The sequence below is a fragment of the Channa argus genome, chromosome 5, assembly GCF_033026475.1.
Source record: "Channa argus isolate prfri chromosome 5, Channa argus male v1.0, whole genome shotgun sequence".
Taxonomy (NCBI): Eukaryota; Metazoa; Chordata; class Actinopteri; order Anabantiformes; family Channidae; genus Channa; species Channa argus.
This window is the reverse complement of record NC_090201.1, coordinates 14,266,936-14,288,199: the sequence shown is the minus strand read 5'-3', so window position 1 is coordinate 14,288,199 and position 21,264 is coordinate 14,266,936. Positions and strand designations below refer to the sequence as shown.

General features: G+C 37.8%; 1 protein-coding gene across 2 annotated transcripts in view; it reads right to left on the bottom strand.

The window, feature by feature from the left end:
- tex264a (testis expressed 264, ER-phagy receptor a) overlaps nt 1-20,858 on the bottom strand; it is a 56,685-nt gene extending 35,827 nt beyond the window's left edge. The window contains exons 1-2 of one of the 2 annotated variants that reach the window (XM_067504932.1): nt 20,347-20,858; nt 9,399-9,620 (exon numbers count right to left, since the gene is read on the bottom strand). In XM_067504932.1, the coding sequence (XP_067361033.1) occupies nt 9,399-9,620; nt 20,347-20,604 (480 nt within the window). In that variant the 5' untranslated portion in view covers nt 20,605-20,858. The remainder of the gene's footprint in view (nt 1-9,398; nt 9,621-20,346) is intronic. The other variant, XM_067504933.1, reaches the window with a different exon arrangement.
- Nucleotides 20,859-21,264: the final 406 nt, after the last annotated feature.

Genomic DNA, 21,264 nt, shown 5'->3' with positions numbered 1-21,264 from the left:
TGTGTGTGTGTGTGCGTGTATATATATATATATATATATATATACACGCACACACACACACACACACACTGTATATATAGTTTTCAGTCAGTAGCATTTTTACTTTAAAGCAGTAAACACATGTAACACTGTGTCCTTCTCGCCATGTGATACACTGTGTTAATGGTCAATGTAATTACTTGCTGTAAACAGTTTGGGCCAAGAGGTAAGTGTGTGTTTCTACAATGGGGACTGCAGTTGATTAATATCCACAGTATGAATAAAGCACTGAGGTGTGGAGGCTTTTTAGCAGTTCAGACATACAGTGATGCTGAGCACTGAGCTGTTGCATTGTGATTATTGGTTCAAAAAGAATTTGCATAGTACCTTTTTATGTTCTCAGATCTCTTAGTGGTCACAACCCCAGTAAGAGATCTGAATACAAATCCTCCTGTGCTACCTTGGCTTTTCCTATATCACTTAAACATCAGTGTAATTGAGAACAGAGCTTATAAGTTAATGTAAATACAAAGCTCTAAAATACCAAATCTCTTGGTCCTATCTACCTAGTACAGGAAGATTTTTTTTTTTTAAGTGGAAGTACCCAGTTTTACACTATTACCTGCATTCTACTAAGTGCAGTTAATGGGCCTATGCTGAACTAAAATAAAAATTCAATCAGAATGGTATTTTGTTTTATTTGTTTTTTTGCTTTTTATAAACTGCATAGATGCCACAACTTGGACAGTTTCACTGACAAACAAATTTGCAGAAAAGCTGGAATGCTGTGTAAAATGTAAAGAAAAAATGTGAGTTACAAATCATTTGAAACCATTTTTTAATAGTAAACATACAAAACAACGTATCTGAAGTTTAGTATTTTTACAGGGTCAATCCAACTAAACAGTGTTCCAACTAAGCAGCCAATGCCACGTATATAGTGAATTTAAAGATAATGGTATGTTTCATAGTTATTAACCCTTCACTGCAAAAGATGACTGAGCCAAAGTACCGACATTTTTAAACAATACAGCTTCCACTTAAAGCATGAAAGCAAGAGGGGCAGTATTTTTCACATTTATGACTCAGATTGTGTCTTCTGCATAAATTTGGCAGCGTTCAGGCAGATCATTTATATACAAGCAGAAAAGCAAAGGATACTAAACTGTATTTTTGTTTTATAGTCCTTGTAAATTGAATGCCATTCACATGTTTCTAGAAGTTGGGTCAGGAAAACAAATGGCATTTACTGGTTTTGTGATGCTAGGGGTAAGGGGGAAAAGAACAAGTACTGAAAAAGTTCACAACTAATGAAGGTAATTGGCAACAGGTCAGTATAATGACTGGGTATAAACAGAGCAACCCAGAGAAGCTTTCAGAAGTACGAATGGCACAAGGTATATCACTTTGTGAAAGACTGCATCAGCAAATATAATATTGCCAATAATTTGGGGATTTTATCATCTACAGTACTCTATATCAATAAAAGTTTCAGAGAATCCAGACAAATCTCTATAGGCTGAGGACAAGTCGGAAAATCTGTCTTAAATGCCTGTGATCTTTGGGCCCTCAGGAACCATTGCATTAAAATGGAAACGCCCTTTACATACAAATTAGTACAGATGATGAAAGATTTGGGTCATCACAATGGCTGAAGTTATTACTGGTATCATCTTGGTTTTGAAACAAAGCCACTTAATTATCTTTAAGATTAATTCTGACTCATTTTCATCCAACAACAGAAGTGTAAAATTAGTACAATTTGGGAGGGAAAACAATAGGATTATTGTAAAAAGCTTAAGGCTAGAGATTTTCACTTTGGAGACACAATTTGATGCTCATTCTGCTGTGGTCCCATGTTTATGCTGAGTGCACTGCCTCATAGAGCTCCTATCAGGATGACAGTGCCTAATCATAGATAGGGCCTAATCTTCACAAATACATCTAAAACACACAGGGATAGGTAGATGGAGCTCAATGTTCCTAAAGAGAATTGCTCCTTAAAGGCCATGAATCTCTACTTAAAGGCCAAGATGTCCTTGGCGACTTAGACCGATGTAATAAGCTGAAATTAAGTCAATAAACCTCACGGAGTTATCTGATGAACAAGCTACTTGACAAAAACAAATGCCGTGTGTGTGTGTGTGTGTGTGTGTGTAGGTGTGTGAGTGTGAGTGTGTGTGTGTGTGTGTGTGTGCGCGCGCGCGCGTGTGTCTCTGGAGTATTTTTAAGGAGGCCTTGTCCATACTTAGACAATGACAAGATACAGTACTGGACACACAGAGCTTCTCTTCTGCAGTCTAACCTTATCAGGCTTCAATACTCTGATTGCCTCAGTCACACACTCAATTCCCATTCTTCATGCAGATCTAATAGGGCAGGTCGACAGATTCAAATAGGCCGTTGGTAAATGCCTGTATCAAGTCAAAGCATGATTTTTAATGTCACAATGAAAGGGACCGTACTGAATATCAAGGAGATGAAATGTGTTCATCAAACTAACATCTAAAAACACAATGTTTTTAAAATATGGACTTTGAAGGACATGTTAAACCTACACATACATTCATATTCGGAAAAAACCTAAATGCATTTAACAACCCAAATACACCATTCCTTGGTGACAATATTGCCATAGCAACTATTATTCGCATATCAACACAGGTGAAGCAGAGTGGACAGAAAAATGCGAGAAGCCAATTTAACTCTCAGTTGAATGGGAATAGTGTGCACACGTAATAGAGAAGAGACACAAATTTACACACTGGCTGTCAGAGAGCACTCACAAGAAAGGGTCTAATTGGCAGCATGGTGCAAAATGCTCAGTTGGAGTTTTAGAGGGAAGTCTATCCCAGAGCCAGAGGGAAGCAGGAATCAATAAAAACACCAGAAACGCTTCTGTCTGCAATCAACTTCACTTACTGCATCACTGGGCTGTCACTAAGAATAGGAGCTTCAGACCAACATTACAAGACTACAAGAATGATTAAAGCCTGGAACTCCTTAAATGTTTACAACCCAGTCTTGAAAAGTTCAAGCAACAGACACAAAGGAGTCTGTTTTTTTTACACTTATTTTGCTTCCTGACAAGAGATGGATAAGAAGATCAACATCACTATCATGTCTGTTCACTAAACATGAGACCCACAGCTTAATTAGCTTAGCATAAAGACTGTAGAGAAGAAACAGCTAAAATGGTTTTATTCAATGTCTTTTAGTTTTTTTCAATTACTGCCAAACAAGACTTAAAATGTATTACTTTGACTGAGATACAATATGTTTCACTGTAGTGGACACCAAGGACTTATCGTTAATCATGTGTCCAAAACGTTTAAAGAAAATATCTTAATAATTTCAGCTGAAAAATATTTATAACATTTATAGTATATTCTTGTGATGTCATACAAATAAAACTTCTATCCTTATAGCTTTAGAACATTCAGCTAAACTTTACATATAAATGAGACACAGTCAAATCGACATGATAAAAGATGTCAATGTAAAATAATATTGTACCTTCTAAAAGGATTTTATTTTGTTACAATTAGGGAGCGGCCTGAAAATTCAGCTAAATAAAACTTTTAAACCCACAAAAACAGATCATTTAACCATAGAAAAAAATTCTTTACTCACAAAATGAATTTTGCTGTAAAAAGCCAAAGAAAAATCACCTGTATGCAAAAATTTCTATTTCATAATTTGACGAATACAAAAAAAACGTTTGCTTAGGGTTCAGGGTTCAGTGCCTCTTTAAGCAAGTTTCAGTTCAATATTAACAGATAACTGGTGTTGATGAAACAGGAGTATAAATATAACCTTGTGCATCTACAGCCAACTGTTTCCTCCACAGACAGAATACCTGTCAAACGGCAGGCTGAAGGGATAACAAGACATATTAAGTGTAAACACAAAATATTGCGGGTCACAGGCTGCCTCCACCCCTACCACCAATGTTGCTCTCTGTTATGTTAAGGTTATTATTTTTTGGGATCCCTGAAGTAATAAAAATCTTGTGCTAACCAATAAAAATGTAATTGAGTGAATACTGTTGTGGAAGGACAGCATTAATAATGAAGAAGGTCCGTCCTGCACTCACCACAACTTGAGTTTGAAGCACACAGCCCTTACCCACAAAGTGGAGACTTGTAGATGCGTCCTCTAACTCACATTTTTACTATAAGCTTCCTAGCAATCAGCCACAGAAAGGCATGTTTTGTCCCAAACTCTCACATAAACTATTGGCTCGCACTTTGAATTTCACACTTTGACGGCATTGTAATCATAATGCCTGTGATTCTACACCATCCTCAGCAGAAATCACTGAGCAGAGTGCAGTTAAGGAAGTCTGTGCCCTGACCCTAGAAGGTTTTAAAATATGGAGAAGGGCTGAAGAGGATCAAAGCAGGTGCGATCCAAACCCCCATCTCCATTTCCCTACGGGCTGGTTTACAGTTTTCTTTGCTGGGAGGGTCAGTGTAGAACCATGTAAAGCCTAATCATTGCTGATGATACTGTAGACAAAACATCACTGCATTTACTGTAGCTCTGGGGTTAACTTATAATAATCATACAGCATAAATTATGTTTAAAAAGGTAATATTAGCTCTGCTTTGCAGAATGAAATGAATGAAATCAAGAATTTCTAGCTATGTTCTACAAGCTAAACAAATTCATCAATGTTGTTTTATATCTCAACTGGCAGTTTGGTGGCACATTGTACTGAGTTACTTTTAATACCACATAGAGTATATTCATAACAGGATCTCTGTCTGTAGGTTTGTCTTATTCTGGCTGACTAGCATTACTCTAGCATTATTAGTAACATTTGATCTAAAATTAGTCTAAAATATATTACAGCTGGACTATTTTAACAGTTTCCACTTGTATAAATGCATTTAAATGCACTGCACTTTCTTTGTTTCAAAATATTTTCTGTAGGTTGAAAAGACACTGAACACTGTCATCCAAAAAGAAAAGCCTATTAGCATAGTGCATTATCTCACGGTTTGTACGATGAGACAGGTGGAGAAGGCAAGACAAAGGAGAAAAAATCTCAGAACAATGCTTCAAAATAGCCTTGAATAGATAATCAGATAGACTTATACCTAAATACCCCGAGCGCTTTAAGAAGGTATACTATCTATGCACCCAGATGGTTCTGAGTGTATGGTGTCAATATGCTTTTAAAAAAGAACTGCTATCTAATAGCTGTTATTAACGTAACAATTCAATCATCAAACTGGTACCCGCACTTCTGTTAGCCAGATAACGGGGAAAGAGTTGTAATTGTGATATTCACAAACACTGAAATGTAAGCATTTCTTTACCTGAATTAGGGAGGAAAAATATTAGATTTATGACCCTGTAACATGATTTTGGGTTATAATTTGAATACTTTTTGTTGATCTTTTTATGTGTGCTTATATTTATGTATTCAGACAAACAGAACTATGCTGAAATAGGTAGCGGAGGCAAGTTGGACTGGCGTGCCCTAATTCCCTATTCACTAGCCTACTGGCTGACTGACAGCCAGCATATAGTAGATGCACACAGTTGTAGAAGAAACAATGTCTGACAGACAGAAAGACAGAGAACATGCAATGTTCTAAGAATAGACATTTTCTGAAACCCAGATTTAAACCTCAATGACTATACAGAAAAGCGCAGTCCATGTTGTTAGCAGTGCCCAAACACACTGACAGACACATTTTCCCACACTCCCATTTCATGTGGTTTACTCTTTAGATTCCCCTGAAATCAGCACATTTCTACTGGTTAACTACTAATCAGGCCATTGAATGAAACATTGATGCTGTGGACAAACAAAACAAAGTTCCTATATTTAATTCAGCAAATAACACCTTCAAAGAAGATGGAGAAGAGTGGCTGGTGAATAAACCATGACCAAAATGAAGGTGAGGACAACATGGTGCAAAAAAAGACGAAACTGCCAGCAACAAACTCAAACTCACCACTGTGAGTAAGGTTGTGATAGCTTGTTCCCTCACCTGGTTAATGCACTGTCACCACCTGCTTGATAATTCACAAAATTCCTCTGGACATGGGACTACATGTCAAAGTCAAACATTTCCACACAGCGACAGTGACACACATTCCTGTAATAGGACCACGCTATTCCACTGATCTATAGGTAAGTGCTAACAGACCATTATTTGCATGCATCATGTATCAGCAGAGACAGAGGAAAAACAGAAGACCAAGGTAATACACACAAATGTAAACAATGCTGGATCTTTATTGTTGGGCTTTGTAAATGTTTTATGAGGAAAGTCATGTACCAACAGACTGGATACAATGTGGATCCTGGACCCAGGTGACATTACGGATTCAGCCTGAGCTCAAAATAACATTCTTATTGCCGTTCATTGTGAGAGTGGTAAATTGCATTGACACTATTTCCAGGCACTAAACTGTAAAAATAACAAAAAACAAACAAACAAAAAACTGAAAATCCTTGCTAGCTAGAGAGCTAGATTATTCTACTATTACATCCAGTATAGTATATTAATGTAGTATTCCTTAACATATTGTGACAGCTCCAGTAAACGAGGAAATGATAAAATCCCAATCATCTTAAAGTCATACCTCCGCACTCACTGCCTTCATTCAGAATGACACAAATACCTACTGTACACAGCTGCTGATGGTAAATAATGCTATTGCACACATTCAACAGTAACCACAAAATTAATTGACAATAATAACATTAGGATTTATGGTACTGTAGCAAATATCTACTGCCTACTTAATACCTTTTAGGATACAATTACGACTATTTTTGTGTGTGTGTGTGTGTGTGTGTGTGTGTGTGTGTGTGTGTGTGTGTATGTGTGTGTGTGCGTTAGCATATGCATTGCTCTTGGAAGCACATGGCATGGTAAGTGTGTGGAGACAGAGCTGCTGGACTGTAGAGAAAGTTGTTCACTGAAAAGGGCAGTTATGTGCTTAACCTGCTTTATGATTACTAAAGCACTTCGAGAGGTGTATCCGAGGTTCTGAGAAAACACTTTCACTCTGAAGGCTGGGCACAGGGCCAGACAGTACGCCCACCTCTCCAATGTAGACCTCCACCGATCCAGCTGGTGAAACTGGTTTGCATAAATTAACTAGGAATTTAAAGGCTTTCAGCTGCACTTAACAATCTATTAGTGTCACTTTAGCATTTGTGAACCTACAGTATAAGAATTGTCTCCATTTACATAAATGGAGCCCAAGTTAACAAACCCAAAACTAAAAAACCTGACTTTATTTTCTTCAAATAATTAAGATTTTTAAAGCTTCTCATACTTTTAACATAATATGGACTGAATAGTTTTCAAAAAAAAGAATCAATAACTGTAATGCTTCTGTCTCATCTGTTTAAATGGGTTCCTTCTATCTAGATATAGAAACAGTTAAACCACATATTATATGACATTGTTTAATTTTAAAAAGGTGTCAGAAATTGTGAAAAGTATGATATTTCAGACTAATAATTTCGGTTAACAGCTCACATCTTTGTGTTGTCTTTTAGTATCACCAATGTCATAAACCATGCTTTCAGCTGGTGCAGTGAAAAAGCACTGTAAAGCCTTTATACACAACCTTTTCTCAAATTAAGGGTATTGTTGCTTTTTCTGTTGGATGTATTAGCACTTATGGTTTCAATTTTTCCTGATACAGTGTACAAAGCTAGATCTTACTCCGTTTAAAGTGCCTCATACTATAAACCTAATAAATTAATCATACATGCAGCATATATGCACCTATTTCTAGCACATTCACATACCACCCTCTGAACCCCACTCCATTATTCATTAGCCCTGCTGTAGCTGGAACACATAGTGCATTCGTCACTCCACAACTAAAACTGGAGGTTAGTGTGTGTTTAGCCTAAATGGTGTACTAGAATACCTCCTTATTGACCTGTCATGGCACCCATGTCAACTGATGGACCACAGCAAGCACCACTGGCTCATAGTGGATAAGTGTGAGGGTATAAAAAATGATGCTTTCTCTAAGTTGATATCAGCTAGCTTGACATACAGAGCTGCAACTGTACTTACAAATGATGTACAATGACACTGGCCGTGATTATGGAACAGCACAAGGGCCTGAAAGGAAATACTGCTAAATTTTAAGATTGATGGATGCTATTCTTTTGGCTTCAGACTTTGTCAGTGCACATGTTAGAATTCGTCCTCCCCACTGATGTCGGGTCTTACAGTATGCATATATGAGTGCCACAAAATAAACTGCAAAAAAAAAATTTACAAAGAAAATAGTAGAAAGCTGGTAAACAATTATAATCTGAGCAGACAGTAGGTCTTTGGAGGCTTACAATTTGGGGAGCCACGCTAATTTCAACATTGCAGTCTAAAAAATGTTGTACTCTATGTAAGAATGTACAAAGTTAGAAAGCTAGAGGGCAACAAAAATAACTGGCAGTCAAGTCGTTGGTCAAAGTGCCTGGGGTCAGGGCGGTGAAATTTGGATGTAAGACCCCCAGGGAGGGTGAATTGAAGCAGCTGGCCAAAATGTGAGAAGACACTTAGAAAGCACTGACACTTGGTGAGTCAATCCAAGTTGGGAGACAAAAGACAGTTCTGATGTTCATTTCTGAGCTCACCCCACATTAAGTATTGTATAGCTGTTGTCTTTTGAACAAACAGACACATTAAAACATCTCAACGCTGTCAGTAATAAGAATTTAACATACTTACTGTAATCAGGAAAATGCTGATACAACGCAGAATATAAGTTAAGGATACATTCAACACACAGCTGTCTTTACTAAAGCTTTGATAGGCTGGCAGGGCAGGATTCAGTCAATCAGTGGGGTGCTTGCCCACTTTACACACTTTTGCTTGACATAATTCAACAACAGATGATGGACTCAACTGCTTTTTTAGCGTAAAAAAAACCCCCACTTGAAATCACTTAAACTGTACATGCTGATCATTCTTCTGGGCTTTTGCAGGCAATTCATAACACTGCTGTTTACTGATAAAACATTCACAATAAATATCAGTTGATTTGCTCACTTAAATGCATCATTGTTGCCACTGAACAGTTTTGTGTGAACTCTCTATCTCACATTGTATGGAGTATGAGAAGTAAAGTTTTGTTTCACCAGCAAAATACAAATGTGTAAAAGGTGCAAAATGGTAAATTCTTTGACTAGGGGGTGGCTCTTTTTTTTTTACCTCCTGTGAAAAGACCGAAGCTTAAATAAGCAGATGGACATACACACACGTGGAGCATTATTGATGCGATATGCCCCTAAATACGATATGCCCCTAAATACGTCCATGTGTGTAAATGTCATAAGTAAATGTCTAAGGGCTAAGGATTAATCCTGATTTAAAAAGACCCACAGATTGTCATATATGTATAACATATTCTTATATTGCCCGTACCTCAATGTAGGAAGCAAGCCTGGGGTAGACCCTGTATGGTCCCAGCACGTAGGATAGGGGAGTGGTGCAGGGGAAGCTGGTGGTCACAGCATGGCTCACTTCAGGCAGAGAAAACACCTTGAAGCCAAACTTCTCATACAACTTCTGCAGTTCTTCATCAGGCTTCCCGTCACCCTCAGACAGGACACTCCCTACCACATAGCGGCATTTCTCTGATGGCCTCTTAAGAGGGTAGAGAGGAAGAGAGAATTAATATACAGTATATTAAACATCCACATGTTCACTTGAAGCCCACAGTGAGTCACTTTGATTAAATTGCACATATTTATACGACCATCAAAGACACAGCAAAGTAACGCCCTCTGTTGGAGGAACAATTTGACCATTTTGTGACCATCTACTGTGTCATGATGTAACACACTTTTGTTGGATTTGAGATAGAGATATGTTGATCTACAGCTTATATTACAATTTACTATGTTTGAGCTTCTGGTACACTGAGGAAATGCAAGTAGGCAACTAAAACAAAATAGAAAAAGAAAAAAAAAACAATTTAAATATGTAGAAAACAGGTTTCTTTACCAAGTGTTTTTCCAAATTAGATGCATCTGACATTTCTAATTACTAGATGTTTCTGGATTCTAACAAGGCTATGCTTTAGTAAAAACTTTGAATTTACTTGTTTAGATGTTGATTTAAAGCTTCATGTGTCTAATATACAGGCAAATCTGATGAAAGTCAATCTTTGAAGGTGAGTTGAAGGAAAAATCTTTCACAAACCAAACTAGAGACAAAAATATTGAACAGAAAAATGTGGCTTTATACAGTATATGTATAATAACTGTACTCCCCTTAAATGAGTTCCCTAAAATATGTATTTTAATTTGTCTACTCCAGTTAAATTTTGAGCATAGAGAAGCGCTGACAGATATTATGTATTGGAAGAGCAGATGTAATTCTATTGTGGATTGATATTGGCAATATCAATATATTCCTATTAATGTGACATAAGACTAGATTTACGATATAATATACACACACTGTATGCGACAGTTGAAACTGTTGTTTTGTACTTTATTACAGTACAATTATTTGGTCATATTTTTATTTTAAATCGGTTTGAAAAAAACAAAAACACCACACTGCATTTATCAAACACACACTTTAAGATTACGTTGTCAATGTTAATGCTACATTATTTTATAGTACACAATAGATTCTTAAACTTACACAAAGGCAAATTTTGGGATGATGTAACCAGTCTGTCACGGTGTGCTTAATGCAGTATCAGCACAAAACCGCATACAGAAGCCGTTTGATATTAACTTGTAGAGACGCTGCACCTTCGCATACTCTGAAGTGTCAGTGAACAGAGGGCTGCCAGCTCTGGTAAACATCCTGCTCCAGATATCTGACAGTGAGGTCACATATGTGGCAGTTCAAATTGTGTCTCTGCTGGATGGCATGTTAGTCAGATACAAATGGTTACTAAACCAGATGTGCCAAGCACAATACCCATTTCCTTGCCTGCAAGTACTGTGGAAATAAGGAAATAGGAACTAATAACCACCATAACAGTATTAAAACTGCTATTTTGCCATTTACATTGTGATAGTAGTATGTTCAGCTACAGAACAGTATCCCTGAAACTGGCAGTGATTGTTTATCCTTCTTGTGACACTTGAGATCAGACACAAGCTCAAACAGAGCTTTGGCCTCCTTTACTTCAATGCCTCTAATAAAGGGTCTTCATGTCCATACCAAACTGCATGCAGACAAGAAAGTGTCACAGACACAATTAGTGAGAAAGTTCTCATTCAGAAAAGGATCTTATTCTCCCACTGACATCTGCATGAGCTTTGCAGTTTGTCTCTAGCACTTTAGATGGAGAGTGGGAGCTGCTGCTAAAGCACCACTGGCTATTTAGCAAGTTTTACACAATTTAGTGAACATCACAAAATTGAAATTTCTGCCCATTATTTTCTAGATGTCATAATATATTCAATCTTTGAGTATATGTTTAATGACTTACAGGCAGGCATACAATCTAATCATCCATCCAGACAAGGAGTCAATGATGATACTTTGTGATACTTGTGTGAAACTGTATACAATACAGTACAGTTAGTGTAGTTTGACATTTAACTTTAATGGGCATCTATAAGTAATGTTCTATGGAAATACATTTTAATAAAAGCAAACCTGATCTTATAGTGATTGGTTACCAATGTCCGGCAAGTTTTAAAATCATGCAAGTCTGAACAAAGTGTATTAACTTTATATGATTTTTAACAAATTGGTGGATTCAAAACCTTTAGCACAGGCCTTTAAGACCTGCTGCTGGTTTCTGCCCTGTGACAGTGGATGTCCGTGGAGGGTTGGCACTGAGGGGGCACAGATGGGAGCCAGCAACACTCATCTTCACATCCCTGGCATCCACACATAATTATCACATCTAAACGCCACAACCTTCTCTGCTTTTCATCTCATTTCTCACATTCAGGGCTATTTTTGACTGCATTGTGCTGCTACTACACAGCACCATTCCCGCTGTTCCACTTTGTTCATACAGCAGCTTTTGTGCCATAATTCAAAGTTGGTGGCTCTGGTGAGACTATCCGGCTGAGATAAATCTATTTGATCACCCCACCCCTAACCCTCAGTGCCTCCTAATGTCAGCATCATGTGCCTGCTCAAAATAGGCAGATAATCTCTTCGTCGCCTGACAGAGACCAGTGCCACCATGTTTAACAGCGAGACAAGGAACACAAATCAGCTGCTTTTGACGGGGAAGATGTTGTAGTTACAATAAAACAATGAGTGATTGCAAACATAAAAAGTCACAATGGCTGAAGTAACTCATATAGCAAATAAACTCTAGTAACACTGAACATACACTTCTTTTTTAGAAGTAAGTTTAAAAACATGATGTTTAGATAGATTTAGTTAAATGTTTATTTAGAGTTTTACTACAAAAATTAATATTTAGAACAGGAGGCAGGAGTTTTGTAAACAACCTTTTTTTTTAAACTTACAAAGTGTCACAAATCTTGGAATACATGTATGTAAAAATATAACTTTTTCACTAAATTAGGTCTCTTTTATTGTAGTTTAAAACTACAATTAGTTTTAGATTAATAATTGGAAAGACACAAAATTAACTGAACACACTAAAAACTGTACTTAAATAACTGTGGCAACAAAGAGACGCATATTTTGCTTTAGTAGATTTAAGTGACAATTGTGAAATAAACAAAGAAGTAAAATTAAAAAATCTTAAAAAGTTAAATAGCATAAGCCAATAACATAAAGCAATGATTAAAATGATTGGGTTAGGAAGTTATGAGTTGATATAAACAATATCTTTACTAGAAATAATTTAAAAAAAATAAAATCTCTATACTTACTTAATATCCGAGCTAAATTTTAGTTTTTATGAATTCCAACATTTCATATCTTTTGTTTTTCTACAAAACTGTGAAACATCACTTCAAACAACAAAGGCATTGTTCGCAAATTAGTGGATATGTATTCATTTCACTGTATTGCATCGCTTTACCATTTTGTATTAACAATCCCAGCAATCATCTCTGTAGTTCTGCAGTTTTGTGGGTAGCCTAGCTCAGTCCAACACTAAATGGTTCTCGAAAACAAACTTGTACCTGAGCCTATTATACAGGCAAGACCCAGTGTGGTCAAAACCAAAAAGCCATCCATGTGTTATCAGGTGGAAGAGGAAAACGGAAATAGTTTCTATTTAGTGAAATTCATTAATGTTTTGTGTCTTTGGTGTTCCTTACTTAAAACCTACTTAATATAATTGGAATATAGTTTTTCAACAGGAATACATTAATTACTTTTTCAAATTTGATCATTCAAAAATTGCATTTAATTCAATTTTAAAACTAGCTGCACTCGTTTATTGGGTAAAATTTACTACTAAATATAGTTTTTATATTGCAATGACAACTCAATCATATAATCAGAAATTAGCAACCTCTTATTATTATTATTATTATTATTATTATTATTATTAAGATCTTTTAATTTTTCAAAGCTTTTTATGTAATATAAATGTTCCCATGTAAATCAATCTAAAAGTGTAGCGGTTGGACAGCATTGGCCTCTTTCCTTGATGCGTTAAATGTGGGCTGCCAACAAGGCTCCTGTACAGAGATACTCCCTGTCAACACTGGTGGTCTATGATAAAACACAATATCCATTTGAAAACAGACAGGATAACAACTTTCCTCCCACAGTTTTGCTTCAGTATCTTACCATCTCACTATCTCTCAGGCTTTCTGCACTGACAGACAAGAGTGTATTAGCCAAACCAGTAGTTCAGTAATGATATCATTCAGGGCTCAAGCTATCATTCACATCCCACACAGTAGCGAGAACAAACAGCAGCCCTGACTGCATCTCATATCTGCTTTCCTCCCGATAACACACCCTAGAGACTACAGGCAATTAGGGAAGAGAGGAACACCACTACCTGTACTTGACTTCTCTCATCTCCTCAGCCACAGTTGGTTTGTTTGTGGCTGAAATTTTAACACCACCGAAGGTAGAAATTCTCAGATGCTGTCCACACTGGGCTGCAGCGCTCTAAAAGTCATCTGCTGCCAAAGCTGTGTTCTGAAAGACAGCATGTGATTCCAATTTTCACAGGTATCTGAACAAAGTCTACTGTGGCTTTTGATTGGACCAGGTGAGAAGCAGAGAGTTAGATAATGGAAGAGTGTGGGATCTTCACCTCAGTAACACTGACATATTGTGTTTCTGCACCAAACTGCAGAAAACCTATTCAATTCGTAGTTACTTGTAAACTTCAATGAGGCACTCTGCAAGATTGACAAAAGGTACATTTTATCTGAAAAGCCTTTGCTAATTTCATGTGCCCATATTTCCCTATGCGAAACAGACTTGTTAAATTTCAGGGGGGAAAAAAAGATATATACAGCCAACTTTAGTAAAGCTCATGGCCCACGGGACACTAAGATGACTTTTCCTCACAAACTGTTCCATTCCCATTCCTACCTGATTTCTCTAAACCTGGTCTCCATAGACCTGTTGGGAGAAAAAGTAATTTCAAAAGCCATTCTTTGCTTGAGGCTACAAGGGCCTTCTTTGATGAAGGACAGCTCTTCAACAATAAAAAGGTATGCCTGACAGAGGTAACTCTTTATTAGCAGACACGTAATGAGGATTTACTCTCTTCATCTCTCCTGCTCTTGGCTCTACATTGCTTCCCTTCAGACCATCACCAGTTGGGATCCATTGTTTTGAGTGCTGCCCGTTTACAATTGTTCATTTCCAACATGTTAGCAGGTTATGGAAGACAGGGGGAAAAGGAGGCAAGTGGCCAAGTGGCCAACACTCTGCCTTACTGTAGCTTAAAGACAGAATCACAATGAGCATACCATGCTCTGCCTGACAGAGGACCATAACCATGCTCATTAAAACATAGCTGCCAAGCAACCAATCAACAAGATGTGAATCTAAATTAGTAGAGGAGGAGCAGTTAACACTGAAGGAGAATAAAGTCAGCTCTCTTTATATGAACCGTATAACATACATCGAATGTTGTAAAAGGACACTGCTATGGCGCAGAATTCAATTACTTCGAATAAACCGAATATATTTATTTTTATATTTTTTTAAACAGGTTACCCTACAGGATGCAATTCTACAAAAAAGTAATAACTAAATAGTGTCTTTGAAATGAAAGACCTTTTGAAAAATCGGAGCCAAACATTCAGTTTGCCCTTCATGCTCTTGTGGGCAAAGTTGGTTCATCATTATGCCAGTTAAAAGTCACTGTTGTACCAGGGTCCTTCGCTGCACTGAAGTCAATAAATCAGCAAATTTGGAGCCTCTTTGGACCTCAACACCATCTTCACATCAATGTCTGCAGTGAAGCATGACAAGCAGCAAATGCAGCATCCATGCACCAAGTTTGTACAGAGCAGATAACAGCCCCTCCACACATATACTATCACACACATACACAAACAAAAATAAACACGAAAACGAAACCAAAAAAAAATTAATAAAAAAAATCACATTCCATCTACAAACAACACAGATCTCTGCATTTGCTGGAGAGGTTCACAGTATCATTTTCTTTCTATATCTGGACCACTGAGACAGATGGTGTTCAGGGCACTTCCATGGACAAGTAAAAGACCTGACACATGGGGAGCAAGATGAACACAGGACTGCAGGATAAGCAAATCCCTCAACAAGAGCTGTCTTTTGCCTCTGTGTGTCAAAGCTATAACCTGTCTCAGCTGATTGTAAGCCATTCGCCCCCCACAGGCAGACGAGGCAGCAGCGACAAACTCAGCAGGATGGAGAATAAAACTAATAAGGCTGCACAGCACCACGACCACAGGTATGCTGTGATGGGCTACTTGCTTCTGAATTAATAAAGCAGAAGTTGCAGTGAACCCGTTAACTGATTTAAGAAGTAAATAAAGACAGTTGTTTTATAATTTGGGTACTGTCCGTTTAAACAGAAACACACTTGAAAGTGTCATTGCTTGTAATAAGGTAAAGTAAAAGATTTATTCAAACTACGAAGTTCAAAAGATACACATTTGGAAGGAGGGCCTCAGGCACCCAAATAAGATCAAATGGACCCCAATGGCCCCTTTGGGTAAGGAGCCAGTGGAACTTTTTTCCTGTCTCTCCCTGTTTCACCAAGCGCAGTTCTGTCCCTTTAGGCTGTGCTCAGACTTCGTTGGTAATTACACATGGCATCCTGGTAGTGCTGGCATGTATAATTATTGGCGAGGATTAAGCAGCATGCTGGAGGCAGGACACAGTTTTCCTTTGCCACGGTTATGGGGTCTGGTTCACCACTCCTTGGCCAGCTGGACGCAATGTGGCACCACTCCAGTCCAATGTCACTGAGCGGGGAGATAATATTCTCTAAAAGGAGCAATGAATGAATTCCTTCCTCTAAGTAGGCTTACTTCCCTCTCTAGAACTGTTACTCTCTCTTGCTCCCTGCAAGCTGATAAATAATTGGCAACATAATCCAATATCTTGTGCATCATAACACAGGCTGAAAAGCTGATACAAGTCACAAGACTAAAGGTGCAAAAGACTTAAAAACATCCTTCACCACCCTTTTTCACAAACTAATCTTAACATGTCAGCTCGGAAAGCAACTGCTTTTTTCTGCATAGACTTGGATACACTCAAACACTCCAATTATGGTGCGAATAAATAAGCAGTTCCCCATTTAACAGATTCTGTCTATGTCGCCGCTTTCTTATTTTTTAGTATCTTACTCAATGTGGAGATGTTCATGAACATTCACAGGGTGCTTTACTATGAGTGAGCCAGCCTGTCCACAATCTTGCATAATATTGACTTGAAGACCTGTGGGACCAGACTTCAGAGTATTTATTTCATTTTATATCCATCTTTAAAAGCAGCTCCTCGCTAGAAGCCCCCCCTTTCATGTTGTTGCTGTCAACAGACAGACAAGCGGCAGTAAAATGCTAATAAATTTGAGTGAGAGCGCAGCGATGCTTGCCGCTCTGATCTGAAATTCCGATTGATGAATTGGAGCACTGCAAGGTACTCAAGGTGAGTCACACTCCTAGCAATTTATACCCCTCTTTCAAGGCATTTCCACACCTCGGCTCATCTCTCATTGCCACTCCCATATACATCTACAAATGACATTTCATTTTCTCCTTCTTGTCAAAGGGAGCCATAAGTGGGTTTGCTTCAGAACTAAAACAAAATGGGAATTCAGTAGATCAGAGGATGAACCAAATGGCAGCTCTGGTTTAGCCTTGATATAAAAAAAAACATGTTATCAGTATCAGAGGAAGGTGCATTTACTATGTAATTCCAAGAACAGAAGTTGATTATATCCGCATAATATTTTGGTTAAGGAAAGGGTCCCTCATTGACTTTAAACTAACCACTGGCACCACCAAGATGACATTTATCTGCGAGTTCCTTTCTCCCCAGCAGTTTATTTGGTTGTAACCCTCATGACACTCGCATGTGTCTCTGAGCATTTATTGCTGCCCACTCTTATTAATGCATTTTGTTCTGGAGATTCCTTGCAGACATTTCAATGCCTCAGGCATTCGGGATAAAGATGTATGGCAATTATAATCTTGCATATACACACACGGATAAATGTAGATGTGTGAGGCATCAAGAAGAAGAGCAATAATTGCTAATTGGCTTAAATGTTTCAGCAGAGTGAGATGTGACTCTCAACCAGCTACCTTTACCAGTACTAAAATCAAACAGTCTGTCTGACTTACCAGATTCATAAAAAATTTGGCTACAATAACAGAAAGCCTGCTCTTTGATCAGTTGGTTTAATCAGTTTTAATCCTGATCCTCAGGGTCCAGACTCCTTATGGAACTCCTGATTGTAATCAAACCGGAATTGTATTAAAATTTGAATGAACTGTAATGGCAAATAAGTGCTGGTTAGAAACCGTACTCTAGATCCAGGACCTGGAGGGAAAACCACTGGGATATACCACATTGACCCATTAATACACACAACTTCTGTAAGTTTGAAATCCAATTTTATTTTAATATGACAAAACTTATTTTCAACTGAAAGAATAACCAGAGGGTGAGTCACATTACTTGTTCCATGGTATTAAATTAAATATAAAGATCAATGGGATTTTGTAGATGTCCCTGCCGCCCACAGTCTATTTCAATGCTAATCCTGCCATCTAGTGGCCATCTGTATACAGCCACCAGACAGGCATAAAATGAATCCTGTGTGAGTACAAAGTATATTTTACACTATAACACTATTTTTACACAACACTTTGTATTCAACTAAGATGATGCACAAAAACTGTAAATTCCTGTTTCTAAATGTGTAATATTGGCCTTTGCTGTAACAATTACTATTACTATGTATATAACTCAGGGCTGAGACATATTGAGACAAGTATTACTATTAAGTAGACATTTCATCTCACTCAAAGTTCAGCCTAATGGTGCTATCACAGTCCGAGTTTACTTTTATGCCTGCTGGTGTGTAATCAGACTCTAGGCCTTTGTAAAATAAAGGGGTCAACATATTCCCATCTCGCAAACCAAACACTAAAATCCCCAGACAGATTTGATTACAGCCCTTTGCAGCTGTAATGACCAGTCAAGGATTTGGTGCTTACTATTACTACACCAACATCTCCAATGACAAAGTTATCTTTACAAGACATTAATACATCTTCAGACTATGTCGAAGTGGACACAGATCACAACATATAGTCATGAGGTTTGTATAAAGCAAGTCTCTTTAGCCTGGCTGTTACACAGACATCTGAACATAGCTCATAATGATGCAGGCTCTACATATAGTCTGACACTAGGAGAAAAGTTTTATAACCTACATAATGAGTCTCTTGCCAAAACTTTCCACTGGTATGACTCACCATTAGGGTGTCTACTAAAAGCTTTTGCTTCAAAAAAGGACTGTGTGCCACAGAGAAACTGGCACTCTAACTCTATGTCAGCAGTACTGACAAAAAGAAAAACAAAATGCTGCCGCTGTGCTATGAAGGATACTTTCCACAAAGAGAAACTAAATTTTGACTTGACATGACTGAATGTTTCAAAAACAATGACAGACAACAGCTTCAAAAATACTTACCGTGTTTTCCAACGTAGTAGTTTAGGGCCTTTGTTACAAACTGGGTTACTGTGCCCTTTTGACTCTGTTTTGTCATACTGTTTGTGAAATGGCTTAACTCACCTGACCTCAAATATCAGCAGTACTAACATTGTATAAACGTGTAAAATAATCAAATATAACAACAGAGGTAGCAGTTACAGTAGTTGTTGTTAAGTCATGTCAAAATTTGCATTTAGTGAACATGTTATCATAGTCCACAATATGTGTGTATGTGTATTCTTTCCACATCAGCTGGAAATTGAATAATCATTCCCATCTAACAGGGAGCTGTTGTGCAGATTTTTTTTTGTTTACTAAAAAGTCGTGATCAGTGGGAGCATGTGAAATGAAACCAAAAGACATGCAATGTTGAATTTATGCAAAATATGGTTTTGGAATATATTTACTACTTCTTGCATATGCATTGGGACTGTAATTTCATGAAGTTGAAATAAAAAGTGGTACATTTTCAGGCATCTATCAAGTTGTTCTAGATTGGAATCTTCTTATTGTATGTGACTTAAGAAGTTCTGAAGCACCCTGGAGCTAGACATGAGAGGGGGAAAAAATATCAACAGTGCAACGTGGCAGTGAACAGCTGACTGTGAGTGGTTTCATCATTCAGGCTCAGCTCCTTCAAAAAGCTGCTGCCACATTTAATTCTTTCAGCCACACGTGTTGATTAATTACATCTATTTGAAAGGTACATGACACTCCTGTCACTTCTGTTCTCCAGCAAACATAAAACAACCCATTAAATCAATTAACCCGTAGAAACATTATGTTAGCTAAAATTTACTGTTTTCTGCTTCCCAAATGTAGTTAATTGCTAGTTCTCTTTGCTGCCTACAGGGCTGCGCATAACGAATTTGTGCAATATTGATTATTCTGTAATTACGCTTTCTTTCTGTAACCCTCAACGTTTTGACTTAACATTTTGACGATTTTGAATTTTAAGCATTCATTGTTTTTCAGACAAACAAAAAAATTAAGGATGTCACCTTTGCGTCTGGGAACGTGTGATGCTCGTTTTTCTTTACATTTACAGACAACAGTAATTGCAAATTAAATGCGTGGATAATAATTGCAGCCCTGCAGCTTTTGTGTTTAAGTGTCCTTTAAGACTCCAGGTAAAACATGTCTCACTAACGTCTTATCGGGAAACAAAGTACACTGGGTTTCCTGGTTATGTCATTGGGTCAAGTATAAACACAGATTAGGTGCTGTTAGTTAGTCTAACAGCTGATAAGTAGATGACATGGGTCTCACCTGTTTGGGGTCATCGTAAAAGACACCGATGGCGCTCAGCTTTGGCCCAATACTGCAGCTCTCTGTGTAGGCTGCACCGCAGTCCTTGTATAATCCCTCTTTGAACTTATAGGCAATGGTAACATTTCTGATAGGAGGTGGCCCAGTCTTTATGATCACATCTGACAGCAGCCCCGAGTACACCAGAAAACCCCCTACTGTCACAATCAAACACACCAACAGCACTATTATCAGCAGCAGAAGAATTAAATCAGACATGATTTCTTAAAGCGGTGCAGCTTCAGACAGTGCTATTTGCAAAAAGCTGTCCAAGCTTATCTTCTCCCCCCGCGGGTTACACACAGTGACAATGTGACCCCGTTCGGCCAAAAGCCAACACAAAACGGTGGCTATTCAACAAAAAGCGTTCAATTCGTTTGTCGTAATAACCTGACACGAAAGAGGAAACAGTTGTTCCATTTGACAGAAACGGTAGCTTGTTTATGGTATTTCCCCAAACAGTGAAACATGCTTCCTGGATATACCACTGTCGTCTGCAGGAGATAGTAGCAGTTAATGCATATTTAAAAACAAATGTTAAACATACAAAATGCAGCACGGAAATATTAAATATCGAAACAGTGAACTCTAATAGATAAATATAACACGTCTTAATAGGTCTAGACATTAGGTATTGGCCACGGTATATGTGCTTTTGCCAACGACACCCCTGCTTTTAATGATTGTGGTTCCCCCCAGGAAAGATGTTCGAACAATGTGAGGTTAGCTGAGTTCTAAATTCGGGCGCTGCGTGATTCAGATGTTACTGTTGTATTTGTGTACTTTTTATTTACAATTTATATTCTTTTAGTGATTCTTGGCCAATAATGTAACAGTCACAATATTATAGAAAGCAGCAACAGACTTCAGTTGGCTATG